Source organism: Martes martes (genome assembly GCF_963455335.1).
Source record: "Martes martes genome assembly, chromosome: Y".
NCBI classification, from domain to species: Eukaryota; Metazoa; Chordata; class Mammalia; order Carnivora; family Mustelidae; genus Martes; species Martes martes.
The window spans coordinates 19204548-19222847 of NC_137907.1; the positions used below are offsets into that span (position 1 = coordinate 19204548).

An 18300-nucleotide genomic window follows, 5' to 3' on the forward strand; every position below is an offset into this window, starting at 1 on the left:
TCCCAGGTGCCCCTTTTTATAGACTTTTTTAAGAGCAGTTTCAGATTTGCAGAAAACTTCCACAGAAAATGGGATTCCTGTACTCCCCGCCCCAAAGTTGCCTGTTGATCTGTTCTTGCATTAGTGGGATAGATTTGTCATAATTAATTAACCTATATTGATATATTAGTATTGACTAAAGTTCATTGTTTACGTTAGGGTTTACTTTTTGTATTGTACAGTTTTGTGGATTATGGCAAATGCAAAATGTCATGTATTTGTTATTATATATTTGTTATTATATATCAGATAGGGTAGTTTTAGTCTCTAAAATGCCTGGTGTATGGGGTGCCTGGGTGGCTCAGTGGGTTAAAGCCTCTGCCTTTGGCTCAGGTCATGATCTCAGGGTCCTGGGATCGAGCCCCACATCGGGCTCTCTGCTCAGTGGGGAGCCTGCTTCCTCCTCTCTCTCTGCCTGCCTCTCTGCCTACTTGTGATCTCTCTCTCTGTCAAATAAATAAATAAAATCTTTAAAAAAAATAAAATAAAAAAAAAATAAAATGCCTGGTGTGCCTCTTGTTCATCTCTCTTACCCACTCCCTGAGTACTTAGAGCTTGTACATAATAGTGCTTTTTCTAGAATGTCATATAGCTGGAATCATACTGTATATAGCTTTTTCAGACAGGCTGCTTTTAACTTAGAAGTGTGACATGTAAAGATCTCCATGTCTTTTTGTTTGATCATTTCTGTCACTGACTAATATTTCATTGAATGTGCCACAGTTTTTTCACCTGTCACTTGCAATATTTGACAAATGTGAATGAAGCTGCCACAAACATTTGTGTAGGCTTTTGTGTGAATATATTTGCATTTGAGTAAGCCTAGAAGAGTGATTGCTGAATTGTATGGTAAGCCTGTTTTTAGCTGTGTGAGTAACTGCCTAATTATCTTCTAAAGTGTGGACTACCACTTTGCATTCCCAAAAGGAATATATAAAAATTATCTAATTAGGACAATAAGGCTATCATTTTGCTACCAGGATATGAGGCCTAAAGGGTTTTGTAGACTGTATAAAGATAATAATGTTTTTTTTATTCTATTGTGATAGTCATTGTAGCCATATTTCTAGATCTTGAGGAAAGAGATGAGTGAAGATAATTGGAGGTAGTTTTTGAACACATACATGAGATAAAGATTTTGGATTTGAAATGGAGGATTTCTTAACATCAGTTATGAAAACAGTTGCAAAGGACAAGTGGAGATTGGCAGACCTTGACCTAAGGCATTTGTTTACTCAAATTTTGTTAGTGTTTGCTAGATTGTTGGAGAACTTGACATATTTTTTGGATGTCTTGGAATTCACTGATGAGCAAAACTATAAGGCCACAGTCATTATGGAGCTTAGGTTTTACCAGATCAAGTAATAGTCACATAGGTGCCAAAAAAGGGAAGTTCATAGGCCTACAAGAGTCAGTTGTAGGAAAAATTAAGTCAAAGTGACCTCTTCAGAAAGGCCACATTTTCTTTGAGGCTTGAAGAAATAAGCAGAAGCCTTGAGAATATCTTGAGGAGCATACTTTACAGCAACATGAGGAAATAAAAAAAAGTTACTTTAAAGTTTAGGGCAGGTTTATTCTCCTGGAAATACTATTCTCACGAATTTTTTTTCTTATGAAGAAAAAAAAAAACCTTGGGAGATCACTTACTGGGTAACTGTTTAGGATTAGCACGCAGTTTTATCATAAATATTTTGAAAAAATTCTGTGTAAACTGTACTTTGCAAAGGTTTTCATTTTAGTTATGTTTCTTCATGAACATAGAAATATGTCAACCCAATAAATACCAGATTAGTTTCATCTTGTCCTATGGCAAGGAAAAGAATGAACTGCTGCTTTATATAGTATACTTTTCCAGACAGTGGTATGTTAACAGATGCACTTTCAGTCTTATCAAATGAATTGTAACAATTCAAAGTTTTAATTTAAATGCTGTTATTAAAATTTAAATATACTGTTAATTTAGAAGTATTTTTGTACTTTACCTCATTTTGCATAAGACTTAGAATGCTTATTGAACTGTAGTGAGAGTAAGCTTTATTACATGCACGTAAACATTTTAAGTCACTGTGACTTCTATTTTCTTGTTGTAATATTAATTGCAGAGTGGTTCATAGTTGCTATTAAAGTTTACTATTTCAAACTTGGTCTGTTTGAAAATAGTGGTTTGTCAAAACAGTGAGGTAAATAGCTTTGAGTTTTTTTATCCTTGCCCATCTACTGAGTCCATATTATGCATGTGTTTATTAAATTGTAAAACACATGTAACATAAAATTTTAACATTTTCCTGTCTTTAAGTATATAGTTGACTGGTACTAAGTATACTCAACATTGTTATACTACCATGTCACCATTCATCTCCAGAACTTTATTCATCTTACAAAATTGAAACTGTATCTAATCAGATTGAATCCATCACCATTACCCGCCCACTTCCCAGCTCTTGGCTACTACTCTTATACATCTGTCTCTGTAGATTTGATTACTTTAAGGACATCATATGAATGGAATCATAAAAGTATTTGTCCTTTTGTAAGAGGCATATTTTATTTGACATAATGTGCTTTGAGGTTCTTCCATTTTGTGACATGTCAGAATTATGTTTTTGAAGCAGAAGAGCAAGGTTCTTATCTAAGGGTGTAAAAGAATGAGTCTTGATTCTCAACAAAGGAGAGTGAGTAAAGCCATAGAGTTTTATTAAGCCAGTATACAGAAAAAGGTGTCAGGAATGAGAGGGGTCCCAAACAGGATTGTCACTGAGGGTTTCTGGGGTTGGCCTCTTACTGAAGGCTAACCAGGGGACTTTAGTCCTTTTAACATCTCTACTGGTAGCAGCATTTAGTAGGGACTAGTGATAACTCCTTTAATGGCTTGCTTCCTTTCTAGGCTCTGTTAATTCTTTGGTAGTCACAAGTGACTATTACAACAAGACTCTGCCTCTGACATCTAGGACAGGATGGTCTGGTTTGTTCCCTTATCTTCAGTTGTTATACACGTACCTCCACATTTTTGGGCTTTCTGTGAGTCTGATCCCATAGCTCCCTGTCTAGCCCCACCAGTCCCTTATTCATCCTAAGGCTGACTCATATGCTGTTGTATTTGTATACCACACCATGTTTATCCATTCATCTGTCAAATACTTGCTTCTGCATTTTTGCCGTTGGGAATACTGTCAGTGAACATGGTTGTGCATATACTTCCTTGAGGCCCTGCTTTCATTCTTTTGTATATACTCAGAAGTGGGATTGCTGAATTGAATGGTAATTCTGGTTTTAATATTATTTTGAATAAATAAAATATTCTTTTCCCCCTTTTTTCTTTTTTAAAGTTTTATTTGTCAGGCAGAGAGAGAGAGTGTGTGCTCGCAAAGGCAGGGGAAGCAACAGGAAGATGGGAGAAGCAGCCTCCCCACTGAGCAATGTGGGGGGGTGGTATCATCCCAGGACCCTGGGATCATGATTTGAGCCAAAGACAGACACTTAACCGACTGAACCACTCAGGCATCCCTAAAATATTCTTCTCCCACAGTTGTACACCATTTTACATTCCCATGAACGTCAAGTTCCAATTTTTCCATGTTGTGGCTGATCCTTATTATTTTCTCTTTTTTTGGTTTTTGATGGTGGCCATTCTAAAGGGTATTGTGGTTTTGATTTGCATTTTTCTAATGATTTGTGGTGTTGGATATATTTTTATATGCTTGTTCATTTGTATATCATCTTCGGAGAATGTTTATTCAAATCCTTTGTCCATTTCGAAGTCAGGTTATTTGGGTTTTTTTGTCATTGAGTTGCAGAAACTTTTTATACCCTAGGTATTTGACCCTTTATCAAATACACGATTTGCATATTTTTGGTGCAGTTCTGCAAGTTGCCGTATGCACTGCTGAATTTGTATCTTTTGATGCACAGAAGTTTCTGATTTGGGGACAGTCCAGTTTGTCTGTTTTTGCTTTCTTGTTGGTGTTCTTGGTGTTTTATCCAAGAAATCCTTGCCACTTTTAATGTCTTAAGGATTTTCTTCTGTGTTTTTGCCCTGAAATTTTTAATTTTTTTTAAGCCTGTTCATTTATTTATTTATTTTTTAAGTAATCTCTACATCCAGGATGTCTGGGTGACTCAGTTGGTTAAGCCTCTGCCTTTGGCTCAGGTCATGATCCCAGGGTCCTGGGATAGAGTCCCACATAAGGCTCCTTGCTTGCCAGGAGCCTGCTTCTCCCTCTGCCAGCTGTTCCCCCGCTTGTGCTCTCTCTCTCTCTGACAAATAAATAAGTAAAATGTTAAAAAAAAAAAAAAAATCAATGTCTACATCCAACTTGGGGCTCAGATTTAAAACCCTGAGATTAAAAGGTTGTATGCTTTTCCCACTGAGCAAGGCAGGCACTCCTGTCCTGAGATTTTTCTAGTTTTGGGTTTTTACAGGTAGGCCTTTTAACCCATTTATCATTAATTTCTGGTTGTGGTGTAATGAAGCGTCCAACTTCATTCTTTTACATTCTTTTTACCCAGCACTGTTGGTTAAAGAAAATTGCCTTTTCTCATTGAGAAATTAGATCCTGTTGAGGATCATTTGAGCATTTATTTCTATCTTTTGAGCATTCGTTTCTTGGTTCTCTTCTTTCCATTGGTCTTACAGGTCTGTCTTTATGTATAAGAACCACAGTACCATGACCCTGTAGGTTTGCAGAGTTTTGAATCAGAAAGTTTGACATCTCCAACACTGCTCTATTTCAAGATTCTTTTAACTATTTGGTTGTTGCTTGAGACGTATGAATTTTAGGAATGGTATGTATCTGCCCCAAAAATGTTGTGGAGATACCAGGGATCGACGTCAGTTGTGTAGATTACTTTGGGCAATATTGACATGTTCCCAGTAGTAATTTTTTTAGTCTGTAACATGTGATTTCTTTTCATTTATTTATACCTTTTAATTCCTTTCAGAAATATTTTGTAGTTTTCAGTGTACCAAGTATCTTACCTCTTGAGTTAACTATTCCTAAGTCTTTTATTCTTGTTTATGCTACTTTGAAAGGAGTTGTTTTCTCAATTTCTTTTTTGGGTTTTTTGTTGTTAGTGTTAAGGATGCTGTTGGTTTTGTTTTTGTTTTTGGTGTTGATTTTATTTGTTGCTACTTTACTGAAATCTCTGATTAGCTGAAGGCAGTTGCTTAACCAGCTAAGCCACCTAGGTGCCCTAAATAATAATTTTTAAACTTCCTTTTTTTTTTTTTTTAATTGTTAGAGTTTTCTGCTTGTAAGTTCATCACATCTCCAACAGACTTATTTTTCCTGGTGTCTTTCTGATTTGGATGTCTTTTATTTCTTTTTCTTTTGCATAAATGCTCTGGATAGGACTTCCAGTTCTATGTTAAATAGAAGACATACAAATGGGTATCTGTGCCTTATTCCTGATCCTTGAGGAGAAGCTTTCAGCTTCAGTATGATGCTTACTATTGGCTTTTTTTTTTTTTTTTTCCAGATTTTACTTATTTCTTAGAGAGAGCACACAAATGGTGGGGAGGGACAGAGGAAGAGGAAGAAACAGACTCTCACTTACTAGGGAGCCTGATTCAGGGCTCTTTTTGAGCCAAAGCCAGACCCCCAGTGTTCTGAGCCAGGCAGGCACACCATCTTGTTGGCTTTTCATATGTAGCTTTTATATTTGAGATAGTTTCCTCTTTTTGCTTAGTTTATTTTTATCATGTCAGAATACTGAATTTTTTCTCCCTTAATTGCTTTTTCTTGCTTAATTGAGATGGTGATGTAGGTTTTTCCCCTTCATCCTGTTAATGTGCTATATTTCATAAATCAATTTTTTAATTGAAATATCCTTGCATTTCTGGGGGGAAAGAATCCTACTTGGTCATGGTATATAATCCATGATGTGCTGTTGAATTTGATTTGCTAGTATTTTGTTGAGTATTTTTGCATTATTTATCCATCAGGGATGTTAGAATATCATTTTCTTATTGCTAAAACACATTGAAAAGGAAAAATCTTAAATCCATTATTTAATTTCATAAATTAAGATAACAGAAGAAAACATTTTCCCACAGCTAGTAAAAGAGAAGGAAATTGGATTTGCACTGAGGTAAATAAAATAGAGGAGAGCAAAGAAATAAAAGTCAGTGAAACCAGGGGCACCTGGGTGGCTCAGTGGGTTAAACCTCTGCCTTCGGCTCAGGTCGTGATTTTGGGGTCCTGGGATTGAGCCCCGCATCAGGCTCTCTGTCTGCTTGGCAGGGAGCCTGCTCTCCACCCCTGCCGCTTGCCTCTCTGCCTGCTTGTGATCTCTGTCTATCAAGTAAATAAATAAGATCTTAAAAAAAAAAAGTTGATGAAACCAAATGTTGGCTTTTTGAAAAGATCCTTAGTGGGGCACCTGGGTGGCTCAGTCAGTAAGGGTCCGGCTTCTGATATTGAATCAAGTCTTGATTTCAGAGTTGTGAGTTTAAGCCTTGATTTGGATTCCAGGCTGGATGTGGAGTCTAATGTTGGAAAGATACCAGGGTTCAAAGGCGATGGCCAAGAAAGAATTATTGAGACATCTTTGTTACAGAAAGGTGGTTGTACTAAAGCATGGGGGCAGGATCTCTGGGCGAAAAGAGCTGCACTGGGGTTATGATGAAGTGGGAGAGGTACGTTTTTGTCTCACAGAATGGAAGAATGAATCTCGTGCACAAAAGAGATTAAATAAAGCCACAGAGTTTTGTTTTTTAAGATTGTATTTATATATTTGGCAGAGATAGTGAGTTAGAAAGCACACACAGGGGGAATGACAGAGGTGAGGGAGAAGCAGGCTCCCTGCTCAGCCTGGGACCATGTAGGGCCCAACCCTAGGATTATAGCACCCCATATGGTGCCATAGGCACCTGAGATTATGACAGACACCCAACAGACTGAACCACCCAGGTGCCACGCCATAGATAAGGATACAGAAAAAGGTGTCAGGAGTGACAGGGTTGCCACTGAAGGCTTTTAGGGTTTGTCTTTTATAGAAAGCTAACCAGAGAATTTAAACCTTCTGACTTCTCTATGGTCGGCACTATTGACTAACATCTTTAATGTTACTTTACTTCTTTTTTAACATCTTTAATGTTACTTTACTTCTTTTTTAGGATCTGGTTATTCTTTGTTGATTACAGGTAGATAGCATAACAATCACCCCCTTTCTTCTCTAGCCACCTCCTCCCCCACCCCCACCCTGCCAGACACCTAGGACAGGATGGTCTGGTTTGTCCCCTTATATCTTATTTCCTTACCCCTTAGCATTTTGAGGATTTCTGTGAGCCTGATCCCATAGCTCCTTACGTGTCTCTCCCTACCTAGCCCTTCCCCTTACTTATTCCTCACCCTAGAGTTCCCCCTGCCTTTAGGGAATGGAACAGTGACTGCTCTGCTGCTTTCTGCTGAATAGGGGCAGTGGTCTGTGTGGCAGAATCTATCCAGGGATTGGTCCAGGGGCCCATGGTATGTCTCCAGGTGGTCTTGATGGACACCAGATGGTACATTCCTCAGCGCATGCAAAAGGATAAACATAAAACAAGTATTAGGCCCAAAATATTAATCACATCCCTTAAATAAGATACCCAATTACCGGTTATGTCAAATAAGCCAGTGGATATTTTGATCTTATTTAAATTAATTATCAATGTCCCTGTTGGGACACCTTGTGGGAGTTAACCTGTAATGTTAAGACAACATATGTGAAGAAACTTCTCACACCCTAAAATGGTATAGCAATAGTAGACAGTCAGTAGGGGCGCAGTTCTCCAGAAATTCCTTGACTTCATTTAATTCTTGACTGAGTGTATCTCGTGCCTGGGAAGTAACAGAGTCCTAATGAGGAAGCTTACAGTTTTGCTTATTTTACGTTGCAGTCCTGTCCTAAGTCCTAGAAGTCCCATAGTGAGCTTTAGGCTCTTTTAACCAAGAGGGCTGTTGTATGCTCAGCTAATAAAGCCTTTCTTTGTGATTGTACCTCAGTACAGATGACTTCTAGGATAAATCTGACCAAGGGGTAAAACCATCACGAAGCCTTCCTTGAAAATAAAAAATTATTTAAAAAAAAAAAAAAAAAAGACGAAGAGGCCGCCTTCTTTGAGGTCTAGCCTTAACAGTATTCTTATCACAAGGAATTACTGGCAGGTGGGAGAAAACTTGCCTCAGGAGATAAGAGCATCCAAAGTACGTCATCAATCGAATCATAAAGAAAGTGGGATTATCCATTATTTCCATTAAGTCTGTAGTTAACCCATCCGGTATGGTATGCTCTGGCTTTAAATAAAAGAGCAGTTTCGTCATCTCAGCTACACAGAATTGGCCAGAGTGCTAGCTGAGTTACACAATGGCTGGGAAATTAATCCCATTTTCTGGTTGTTCTAATAATCATATGACCGTGACGTCCTGTTATCCCCACAGAATAGCAATCAAGAAGATTGCCTGTACATGACCTATGGTGGTAATTTCTCTGAAGTTTACCTCATGTTGTCTAGCTTAGGGAAACAACATTCAAAGACCTTCAGAACTAGGATTTAGCATCCACAAAGGTGGATTATTGAAGCATAATTTTTCTGTCTGAAACAATCCTAATTTCTAAAGATAGCCAAATAGAGACTAATTTGTTTTAATAAAACCTCACCTAGAATAATGATTGATTATTGATCTTTTAAAAAATCTGCTTTGCTGAAACTTTTTATAAGGAATCTGTAGGTTGAACTTCTAGTAGCCTTTCCAGACCAAAAGCCAAGCCAGGTACTTGCCATCAGACACGCCTTCAGTACCTGTAGATGTGGGCAGATTCTGTTTCACAAGGTTCCCAATATATCCTGAGGTTCCCACACCTGCCAGGAAGTGACATTCTTTAATCTTTACTGGTAAGGTTGCTGGGGACTCTCTAAGGAAGAGTCAGACCAACAGTTCCAAGGGACCTTATGGCTCCAGATTCCATAAAGTCAGCTGTAGTTCCTCGAAGCTATCTGGTCATATCTGAGTTTATGTATGTCTCTCTCAAATGTGGCATTCCAGTCAAAGCCTTGGTAAAATAACCATTTTTGGTGGTGTATCCTATTACAAGAAGAGAAGATTCTTACTGATCTTATACAAAAGATTATGATTGCCATGGAGGAAAGAATTACTTACTGAGACCTTTTGAATTTCAGAGGTTTCAGGTAGAGAGAAAAGTAAAATGCTTCAATTTGTTTACAAATGAATACTTTTTCACCTTTCTATAAAGTCACAGTTATCGGGGCACCTGGGTGGCACAGTGGGTTAAGCCTCTGCCTTCAGCTCAGGTCATGATCCCAGGGTCCTGGGATCAAGCCCCGCATCCGCTTCCCCCTCTCTCTCTCCTGCCTCTCTGCCTACTTGTGATCTCTGTCTGTCAAATAAATAAATAAAAATCTTTTAAAAATAAATAAATAAATAAAGTCACAGATATCTTAAGAGAAAGTTTCCTTAATCTGGAAGAGTAAACATTGGAGAACCAGCAGTGTTTCAAACAAGAGTCACAAAACAAAAATCATTTTTTTAGTTCATTTAGTACCATATTACTAATTCTTGTTCAGTTTGAATGCAGCTCTTATTTAGTTCTGGATATTCTTACCCATTTCAGTTTTGATTTTAAAGATAATTGAATACTTGTATTTGTCCTAAAAGGCCTTTTTATGAACCTCCTTGAAAATGAAACTCATTTTGCAAGAGAATAAGAACAATTATAAGTGATAAAAAACTCGGAAGTGGACACCGTTAATGGTCTTCTATGAGAGTTCATTGTGATGCAATTGACAAGGAAGCTCAGTTATTTCTGTGTTCCACACCACTTCAGTACCCAGAATATTGAGGGATACCTTACATCAGAATGTAACATACCAAAATAAACAAGCCTAATGAGTCAACAAGACTTTGTTCATGATTTAAATCTTAGAGAGGTTTGTTGAAACCTTAAAAAGTTTAAAAGTACATGCCAAGGGGATGTTTCCACCTGGGTGGCTCAGTCAAAGTACATGGCTAAATAAGATTAGGGATGTTTAAGACCTGATAAAGGCAAAACATAGAAACTGGTTTTTCCAGGCAAAGAAGGTAAGAGCTGTTTACGTTTTCTTATCAAGAGCAGACCCACAATTCAGGAAAACTGTTTTTTTTGTAAAGTTTCGCAGGCAAGGTAAACACAACACCAGGCGAGGTAGGCGCAAGGCAAGATGTATTAAAGGCATCTCTGGCGAAGTTTCAGGGCTCAGGAGAAGGCGAGCCAGGAAAGTCGAGCCAGGAGGAGGTGGGCACCCTCGGGCGAGGTTCTGCAGCTCGGGAAGGGGGAGTCGAGGAAGTTGTGCTGGGAGGGAGTCAGCGGGGGTCTTTTATGGGGCCAAGGTAGGGCATGGGCTCACATCCATATATGGTAAGGTGTTTGGTGATAGGAGGGTATTGGGGGGGGGGGTCCTGATACTTCTGTTTCCCGCATAGGTAATAGGGTTACCTATGGAGACGTGACCTGGGCATACATCCTTTTGGCAGGAGAGTCAAGGGTTGAGGAAGAGGGGGCAGGGCTGGAAGATGGCAGCCACGGCGGTCATTTCTCTTGTTCCTCCTGCATTCCCGAAGCCACCAACCCAACATTTTTGAAGAGAGAGAGAGCAGACTTTCAGTCTTAGACCAATATACTTTAAAGTACATTTATTTTAATCTTCAGTCTGTCCTGACCACATCTGAAATTCCAAAGATACCTCTTCACAGACCTTCTACAACTTTCCTTTGCATTCAGATTTTATCCCAAGCCATTTCTTTCCAAACAGCCAGACTTACTTAGGACAAAATTACCTCTCTCCACCTTCAACAAAAATACATTACCATTCCTTAAATCTTTCTCACATGTCTTCTACTTTTCTGCGTACAGAGTTGTTTCCCTTATTTCCATCAGTCTTAATTAATTTAGCAGAATTTTGCGTTGTTAGAAACCTTAGTCTCCATGGAAGACTAAGTAACCAGTTATGAACTGTTAAACCAGAAATCTCTAGATGGCAAATTTATGAATCAGTTAAGCACAAAACATGTTTAGCAAGAGATTTAAATATCCTTAGTTTCTTTTCAATAAGAAGGCAAAAGTACAAACCTACATCCAGCAATCAATGACTTAGCATTTTATCCTATTTGGAAAAGACCCAAATACCCAACGAACTTAATTCCGCTTATCATCAATCAAAACTTTAAAGTTTCAGTTTACCAAAGACTTTGAAATCTATCTTAACAATTACCTGTGAAAACTTTGGTGAGATAGAAAATTAACCATCATTTTAGTCATCTTTTCCTAATATATTGCAAGAGAGAAAATGTGAGCTTATTTCACCTTCACCAAACTTCAGTAGAATAAAAGTTTCATACTTTGTGCTGGTAACTTAAAAGACATGTCTATCTTAATTAAACCAACAGACTTAATGTAGTTAAGTACTGTAGTTAAATAGTGAATTCAGTAGTTAAATACTGAATTGTGTTCCTTCTGGATCTTCCCCACTGTCAGTTTTTACCCGACACATCTAAAATGGGTGGTAGTAGGTCCAGGGGGTACTCTTCTTGCTCCTTGACAGTGAAGGGAGAGGGAACCATGGTGCCTGAGGCATCAAGGATGGTCTAGAAGCCGGTTGGACAGCATGCACCCACAGTGGTACAGAAACAAGAGAAGGGGGTGGGGAGCAGATGAAGGAGCAGATGCCATGTTTTCCCACTTACGGGGGTGGGGTGGGGAATAAGCAGCCCATGTCAGGCCAGAGAAGATAGGGAATTTCCCTGAAACAAAGGGAATTTTTGCAGTTGCTTGAGAATATTCCTTAAGTCCCCATCCAGAGGTAGACTAATCACAGTTGGCTCCAGTTATAGCCATTAACCCAGGAAATGAGTGAGGGAGAAGCCCTCTCATCTATTTGGAGGAGGAACAGTAACAGAGAGTCAGAGTCCCCCTTGCTAGGGATGGCCTGTGTTTCCTCCAGCACCCTGGGTTTATCTAGTATGGCAGGAGGGAGTTTACTATCCAGACACATTCAGGTAAATTCATTTTTCCCTGATTACTGCAGAAAAGATCTAACTGACAGATTCTGCTGAGGCCATGCAGTTACAGGAGCTTAGTCCTTTCCTAAGTTTTGCAATCAAAATTGTTTCCAGTAGGTTAAAAGGCACCCCAAGTTAGAGTCCTTAGGAACTGAAGAAGAAACCTACTGAGGCCATGCTCACAGAATAGTAAAGAAGGTCCATTACCAAATCGCCTTCCCTCCAACTCCTGGGTGGCATCCCGTGCAGAATATATCAGAGGTTCCATTGTGTCAAAAGCAAGCAGAGGAGTCCCTCGAAGAAGAAATTGCTGTTGATCACTGTCCTGCCTTCCTGTTAAGGCATTCCTGCTGTAAAAGACTCCATAGGAGGAATGCCGGAATCCCTCCCCTACCCCATAACATCCTAGGCTTCCGATGGGGGAAATTATCCAACTTTGTAACTATAAGTAGTTAGTAGAGGACACTGTTGGAATTACATTGGCATTACAGGTGGAAATCTATCACGATCTAAGTGGCATTCCAGAATATCTTTATAGCCAGCTTCCCTAGGAAGTGGCCCATGGTTGGATTTTAATTCAGTCAGATACTGGTTTCAGTCAGCTCCCAGTGAAAGTCCAGTGGCCAGAAGCGGCTAGACTAGGGACATGAAGGGGATCACATTAAATCAATCAGGAGAAAACCTCACAAAGGAGTCTTAAGATTGGCAGCCATCTTGGTGACATTGGTGACTGCCCCATGCCCAAGACAGACAACTTTGTATAAGGACAGGAATAGAAGAGTAACAAGTTTCTGAGTCTTCTTACCATTCCAGCCAGCATAGTAACTTCGACCCAAAAGGCAGGTTTCTCCTTTCTGTAGAGTAGCCATGAGCTATGACCTAGAGAATTACAGCAATCCATATGAAAGTGTTAAGTAAGACTCCTTGAAGGGCCCCTGAAATGAGAGGAAAGGAAGAGGAAAGTACTCACCAAGTTTGCACCAAGGTTCAGAGTCCTGTTGAGGCTCTAGAATCAAAGCACCACATTGGGCGCCATATAACATAGGATGCAGTGGGGTAGGCGAGGGACTCCAGTGCCCTCCTTCAGGGCCTTCTATGGCAGGAATGGCCCTTTGCTAAGGATGGCCTGTGTTTCCTACAGCAACCTGGGTGCACTAGGAGGAGGCCTATTCAGATAATTATCATCCAGTATGTCAGGTGGGGGTTTTGTTGTTATTGCTTTTTATTGCCTAAATCTCAGTAAAAATAACAAAATCACAGGACATAGAGAGAAATACGACTTTATCAAAGAAATAAAGTCCGGAAAGCAAACTCTGAAGAGTTTAATTTTAAACTTGCTGTTGAAACATTTTTCAAACTGTGAGACAGGTAGGGGATTACAGGACCTGAGAGAAGCAATGCTCTGAAGATAAAAAGAGGAGAAGGATCATTAGTGGACAGGTAGGAGGACGTGTTTATAAAACAAAGGCTGTCCTATTACATAAATTTCTTACCTAAAAAAGAATCTCCTTAAATACTCTCTTAATATACTTAAATACTCTCTTCCTGGTACAAGCAGGCAGTTGAGGCGGGGAGGTAAAAAGCTTTTTATTTAATGTGCTGGGGGTTTTTTATTGCTTTTCACTCAAAATACTATTCATGCTAAAGTGTACCATTGGGATGGCCCTTAGCCCTCATAGGCAACTAAGGAAAAATCAGAATATCAACAAAGAATTCCATTTCACATAAAATCTAACAGATTCATCCTAGGCTGCCAGTGGGTGCCTGGTGAATGGACTGAAAAAGCCATGCCATGCTGTCATATGCTCTTACTGCCCTACCATATTTAACCCATGGAAAACACTAGAGAAGTTTTACAAGGGGGAAATTACCCAATTTTGTAGCTTTAAGTAGTTAGTAGAGAACATTGATGGAAAACAGTAAGGATGGAAATCCATCATGATGTAAGCGACATTCCAATACAGATCCACGCAAAAGCACATTATAATCACACTGTCAGAAGAAAGGAAAATCTCAAAAGGGGAAAGAGAAAACAGAGATGAATGTGAGTGATAAAACAAAAACCAGGATAAAGTTTATAACCTAAAACTTGATATATCCTGTGGTAAAAGTTTGCTCAGCACTGATAAATTGCTGGAAGTGGAGCATGTTAACAGGGAAAGAAAAAAAGAAAAAGTCCCAGAGAAGTGGAACTGTAAGAAGAGAAAAAATAGTGTATAAGTAAGGTGTGCTTTGTCAGAGGTAAAAGATTGTTCTGTGATATGGCAGAAAGATAATTTTACTTGAGGATAGGGAGATTGCACTGCCGTTTTGTTTCTGCTTAGTCTACTAACAGCCTTTTGTTGAAAATGATTTAGTCCTTTTGTGGGTTACTTAACAATGTATCTCCAGGTAGAGGAAAATGAGCAGACAGAAGATGACAGGGGAATACAATTTTAAGATATTTTAGCTCAAATAATCTCGAATGTCAAAAGGAAGTCAAAGCAAAGTAAAAGCTTATGAAGAAAAATTTAAGTAGAAAAATGTACCCTCCTTCCCCACCTCTCCCCTCTCCAAGAAGAAAGGATTAACTGTATCTAGACTTGCATATTTTTCTTACCTGTGCTTTGGTCAACTCACTTTTAGCCCCTTAGAGTCTCAGATTTCTAATTCATAGAACAAATGTGACAAAGTATCTGTACCTGCATAGTCATATAGGGATAAACAGGGTCTTGACCCTGGATCATCTATCATCCCTTTTACCCCGCCCACAGAAAGCACTTATGCAGAAAACTTTGCATGTAGTCTTAGAGGAATTGATTTATTTCCAAGTCCATCTGTGGACTTCTTGTAAGTCCATCTTACAAAAGCAATTTTGAACATGAATCAAGTGAGAAAAAGGAATGACCATAAATGTCTTTCAAGAAATTTCTGGAGGACAGATATAAATGGCTTTTGATAGGGGAGATTTAGGCATATTTTTAGGCTCAGAATAAAGACCCTGGAAGAACTTGAGAGAATTAAGATTAGAGACAGAGGTCATATACACAGGGATCAGGAGCCCCAGTAAAAGAACAAAACAAAAAAGAGAATAAACTTGAAATAGTGATGAATGAAATAAAATTGACAGCTCACTTTTTTGAGTTGAATGAAAAAAATATTTGAATAGTTTTGTTAGCAACAGAACTCAAATAGAGGATGATAGGGGGCTTCCCTAAGTTTTGAAAGTCATCTACTTCATATAAAGCATGTTTCCATGGTTGGCAAAAAGCAGAGGAGATACTTAATGTGGCAGCACTTGTTTTATGCAGTGTGTATCTTATGGCAGTCACATATGGAGGGATTGTGATTGTGTTTATATATGTGCCTATTCTTTGGAGTCCCCCTCTTTTTTTTTTTTTAAACAAAGTACTCGGCTGCTTGTTTTTGAATATATACACATATTTTCACAGTATTTTTAAGGCAGCAATTGGTAGGCATTTTTAGATTCTTTGGCAAGACAAGTATGACAACTAAGAACCTTATATTTTTTCTGGGGTACTATATATAATGTTTAGACTATACTTTCAATGTTTTCTTGTTATAAGTACTGCTATAACAATAGGAATTTAGTAGGTTGAGTAACAGTATTAATAAGAATTTACATTTTCACTTGTCTCTGTTAAAGTCATTTGTTAAAGATTATAGAGAGTGATGATGTTACCATTACACATTAAAATTGGAATGATTAATTGTCTTTTTAATATTTAAAACAAATATGCCCTTTTTTCCTTCTACTTTTAGGTTATGAGATGGTCTGTGCAAGATGGTCTGTCCTTGAATTGGAAATTTTTAAGGCTGACATATGCTGGTACTTTATCTCCTTTAAGTGGACTATAATTTCTTCTGTTCCAACCACTACATAAGCAGACAAAATAGCAAAGATCTGTTCTGTGTCAAGTATGACAGCCACAACTCGTGGCTCTCCAGTAGGAGGGAATGACAGCCAAGGCCAGGCTCCTGATGGACAATCTCAGCCCCCCTTCCAGCAGAATCAGGTAGGACATGTTAAGACTGTTTTGGGTGCCATTAGTTACTAAATAATGATGTAGATGTCTTGAATAATTTGCAGTCATGGAAGCTTATTGTCATTTTAAGCTACATTTAAGAGTCACTGAGACTTGTAGGAAACCTGTCATACTTGGTTAAAAACATTCCTTTTATTTTTTTAATATAAGACTCTGAGGACAAAAGAATTTAGTTATTAACAGTTTGTTAAAGCATAGATTTAAGTCAGCTCTTTATACCATACTAACCTTATCGCTATGGCTAAGTAAAATATCTGTGCCTTACTTTCTGTATATTTATTTTCATTAGGCAAGTAGGTAGTTATTTTTTAGTATTGTAAGCTGCATTTTTTATAGCATGTATAAACCACCCACAGCCTGGGTCTGTCAGAGATTTGAGGACCCTGTCCTTCCAGCTTTTGGGAGCCATGATGCTGGACGCATGCCCCACCCGTATTTGCAACAGCTGTCAGCCTTCATAAATGGCAGACCAGACCAGCCAGGGCCCCCACTGTGCGACTCTCCCACAGGGATATATGGTGGCATAAGGGCCACAGCTGCCCCCAGGTTGGTTTGGTTGACAACGTTTAAAATGTTTTCTCTTTAGTTGACAACTTAAAAATCAGAGTATTTCACATAAAAATCTGGCTTTTTGGCTTCTCTAGATTTTTCATATTAGACCTACATTCCCACTTTACAGCAGTTAGTTACAATTGCATGGCAGTCCCCAGTTTTAGATGGGAAATCATATCACCACCATACCCTCTTGTCACTCAGTGTCGGTAGTCAGTAGCAATTCAGTCATGCACATACTTCTCATCACCACAATGTCTCTGTTTCCTATCTCCAGAAATAGCAGAAAAAGCCAAAGTTGTACTGCAAAGACCTCACAACTCAAAGGCCTACCTTATTTTTTTTTTCTAAAGGCCTACCTTATTTATTATAACCTTTCTGTCCCTGAGGGCATCTGAGTTAGAGATCTGTGAACTAGCAGTTTCTGTATTTTTAAATTGACAGTAAGTAAAACAGTGTTTGTAAAGGGCCCAAAACTTTTGGTATCAAAACTTAGTGCTGGCCTACATGGAAATAATTAATTTCCTTTTTTCTGAAAGAATCTGTATGTGATTAATGAAATATTTGTAGAAGGGTTTGTATAACATTAATCCTTTATTTCTGAAAGTGGTAATTTATATTTACTTTTTTCTTGCTCGTTTTTCTAGGGGGATTAGTTTCTTTAAGCTTCACAAAGTAACATTTTGCAGTTAGCTTTGGTTTTTTTGTTTACACTTATGTAAACAAATCTTTAATCTTCATTAGTTCTTTCCTTTTGCTTTCTTTGTGTTCCATTGATGTTCATTTTCTAGTTTCATGATACAGAAATTTAAATGAATGTTTAGCTTTTCCTTGTTTTTATATTTTCCAAAACATGCATTTTAAATCATAAATTTTGCCAAACTACATCCTACGGCTTTTAACGCATTCACATCTGCTGTCTTTTGCCTAACACATTTTAAAATTTGTGTGGTGACATTTAATGTAAGAATATTTTCAGAAATGTAGTGCTTCCCATTAAAGCATTTGGAGGTTTTCTGGTTAACCTTTTGTCATTGAGTTATAGCTTAATCCCTTTGTGGTTAGAGAGTATATTCTTTTTTTTTTTTTTAAGATTTTATTTATTTATTTGACAGAGATCACAAGTAGGCAGATAGGCAGGCAGAGAGAGAGAGGGGAGGAAGGAAGTAGGCTCCCCGCTGAGCAGAGAGCCTGATGCAGGGCTCGATCCCAGGACCCTGAGATCATGACCCGAACTGAAGGCAGGGGCTTAGCCCACTGAGCCACCCAGGCGCCCCAGAGAGTATATTCTTTGATGCCACTCTTTGGGAATTTATTGAGGATTGATGTGTTGTCCAGCATATAGTAATTTTGAATACATGAAAATTTGAAGAAATTTGTATGTTTTACATACAAATGTAGCATTTAATGTCAGTTATTTCCAGTTTGCTTATTATGCTTTTCAGATGTTCACTATGGCCTTGTTTCATTTTGTTTTGTTCTAAATTTGCTTGTTTTCTAGTAGTTGAGAGGTGTGTTAAACTACTTGGGATTGTGGACCTGTCCATTTCACTTTTTTATTCTATCAATTTAATTTAATTTTAAAGATATTTGAGAAAGGGTGCCTGTGCACATGTGTCTGCAGGGGCAGA

General features: G+C 38.4%; 1 protein-coding gene across 1 annotated transcript in view; it reads left to right on the plus strand.

The window, feature by feature from the left end:
* Positions 1 to 18300, plus strand: part of LOC308337760 (ubiquitin carboxyl-terminal hydrolase 9X-like) — a 155407-nt gene that overhangs the window by 15771 nt on the left and 121336 nt on the right. The window contains exon 2 of the mRNA XM_080795942.1: positions 15834 to 16087. Within this exon, the coding sequence (XP_080652068.1) occupies positions 15992 to 16087 (96 nt within the window). The 5' untranslated portion in view covers positions 15834 to 15991. The remainder of the gene's footprint in view (positions 1 to 15833; positions 16088 to 18300) is intronic.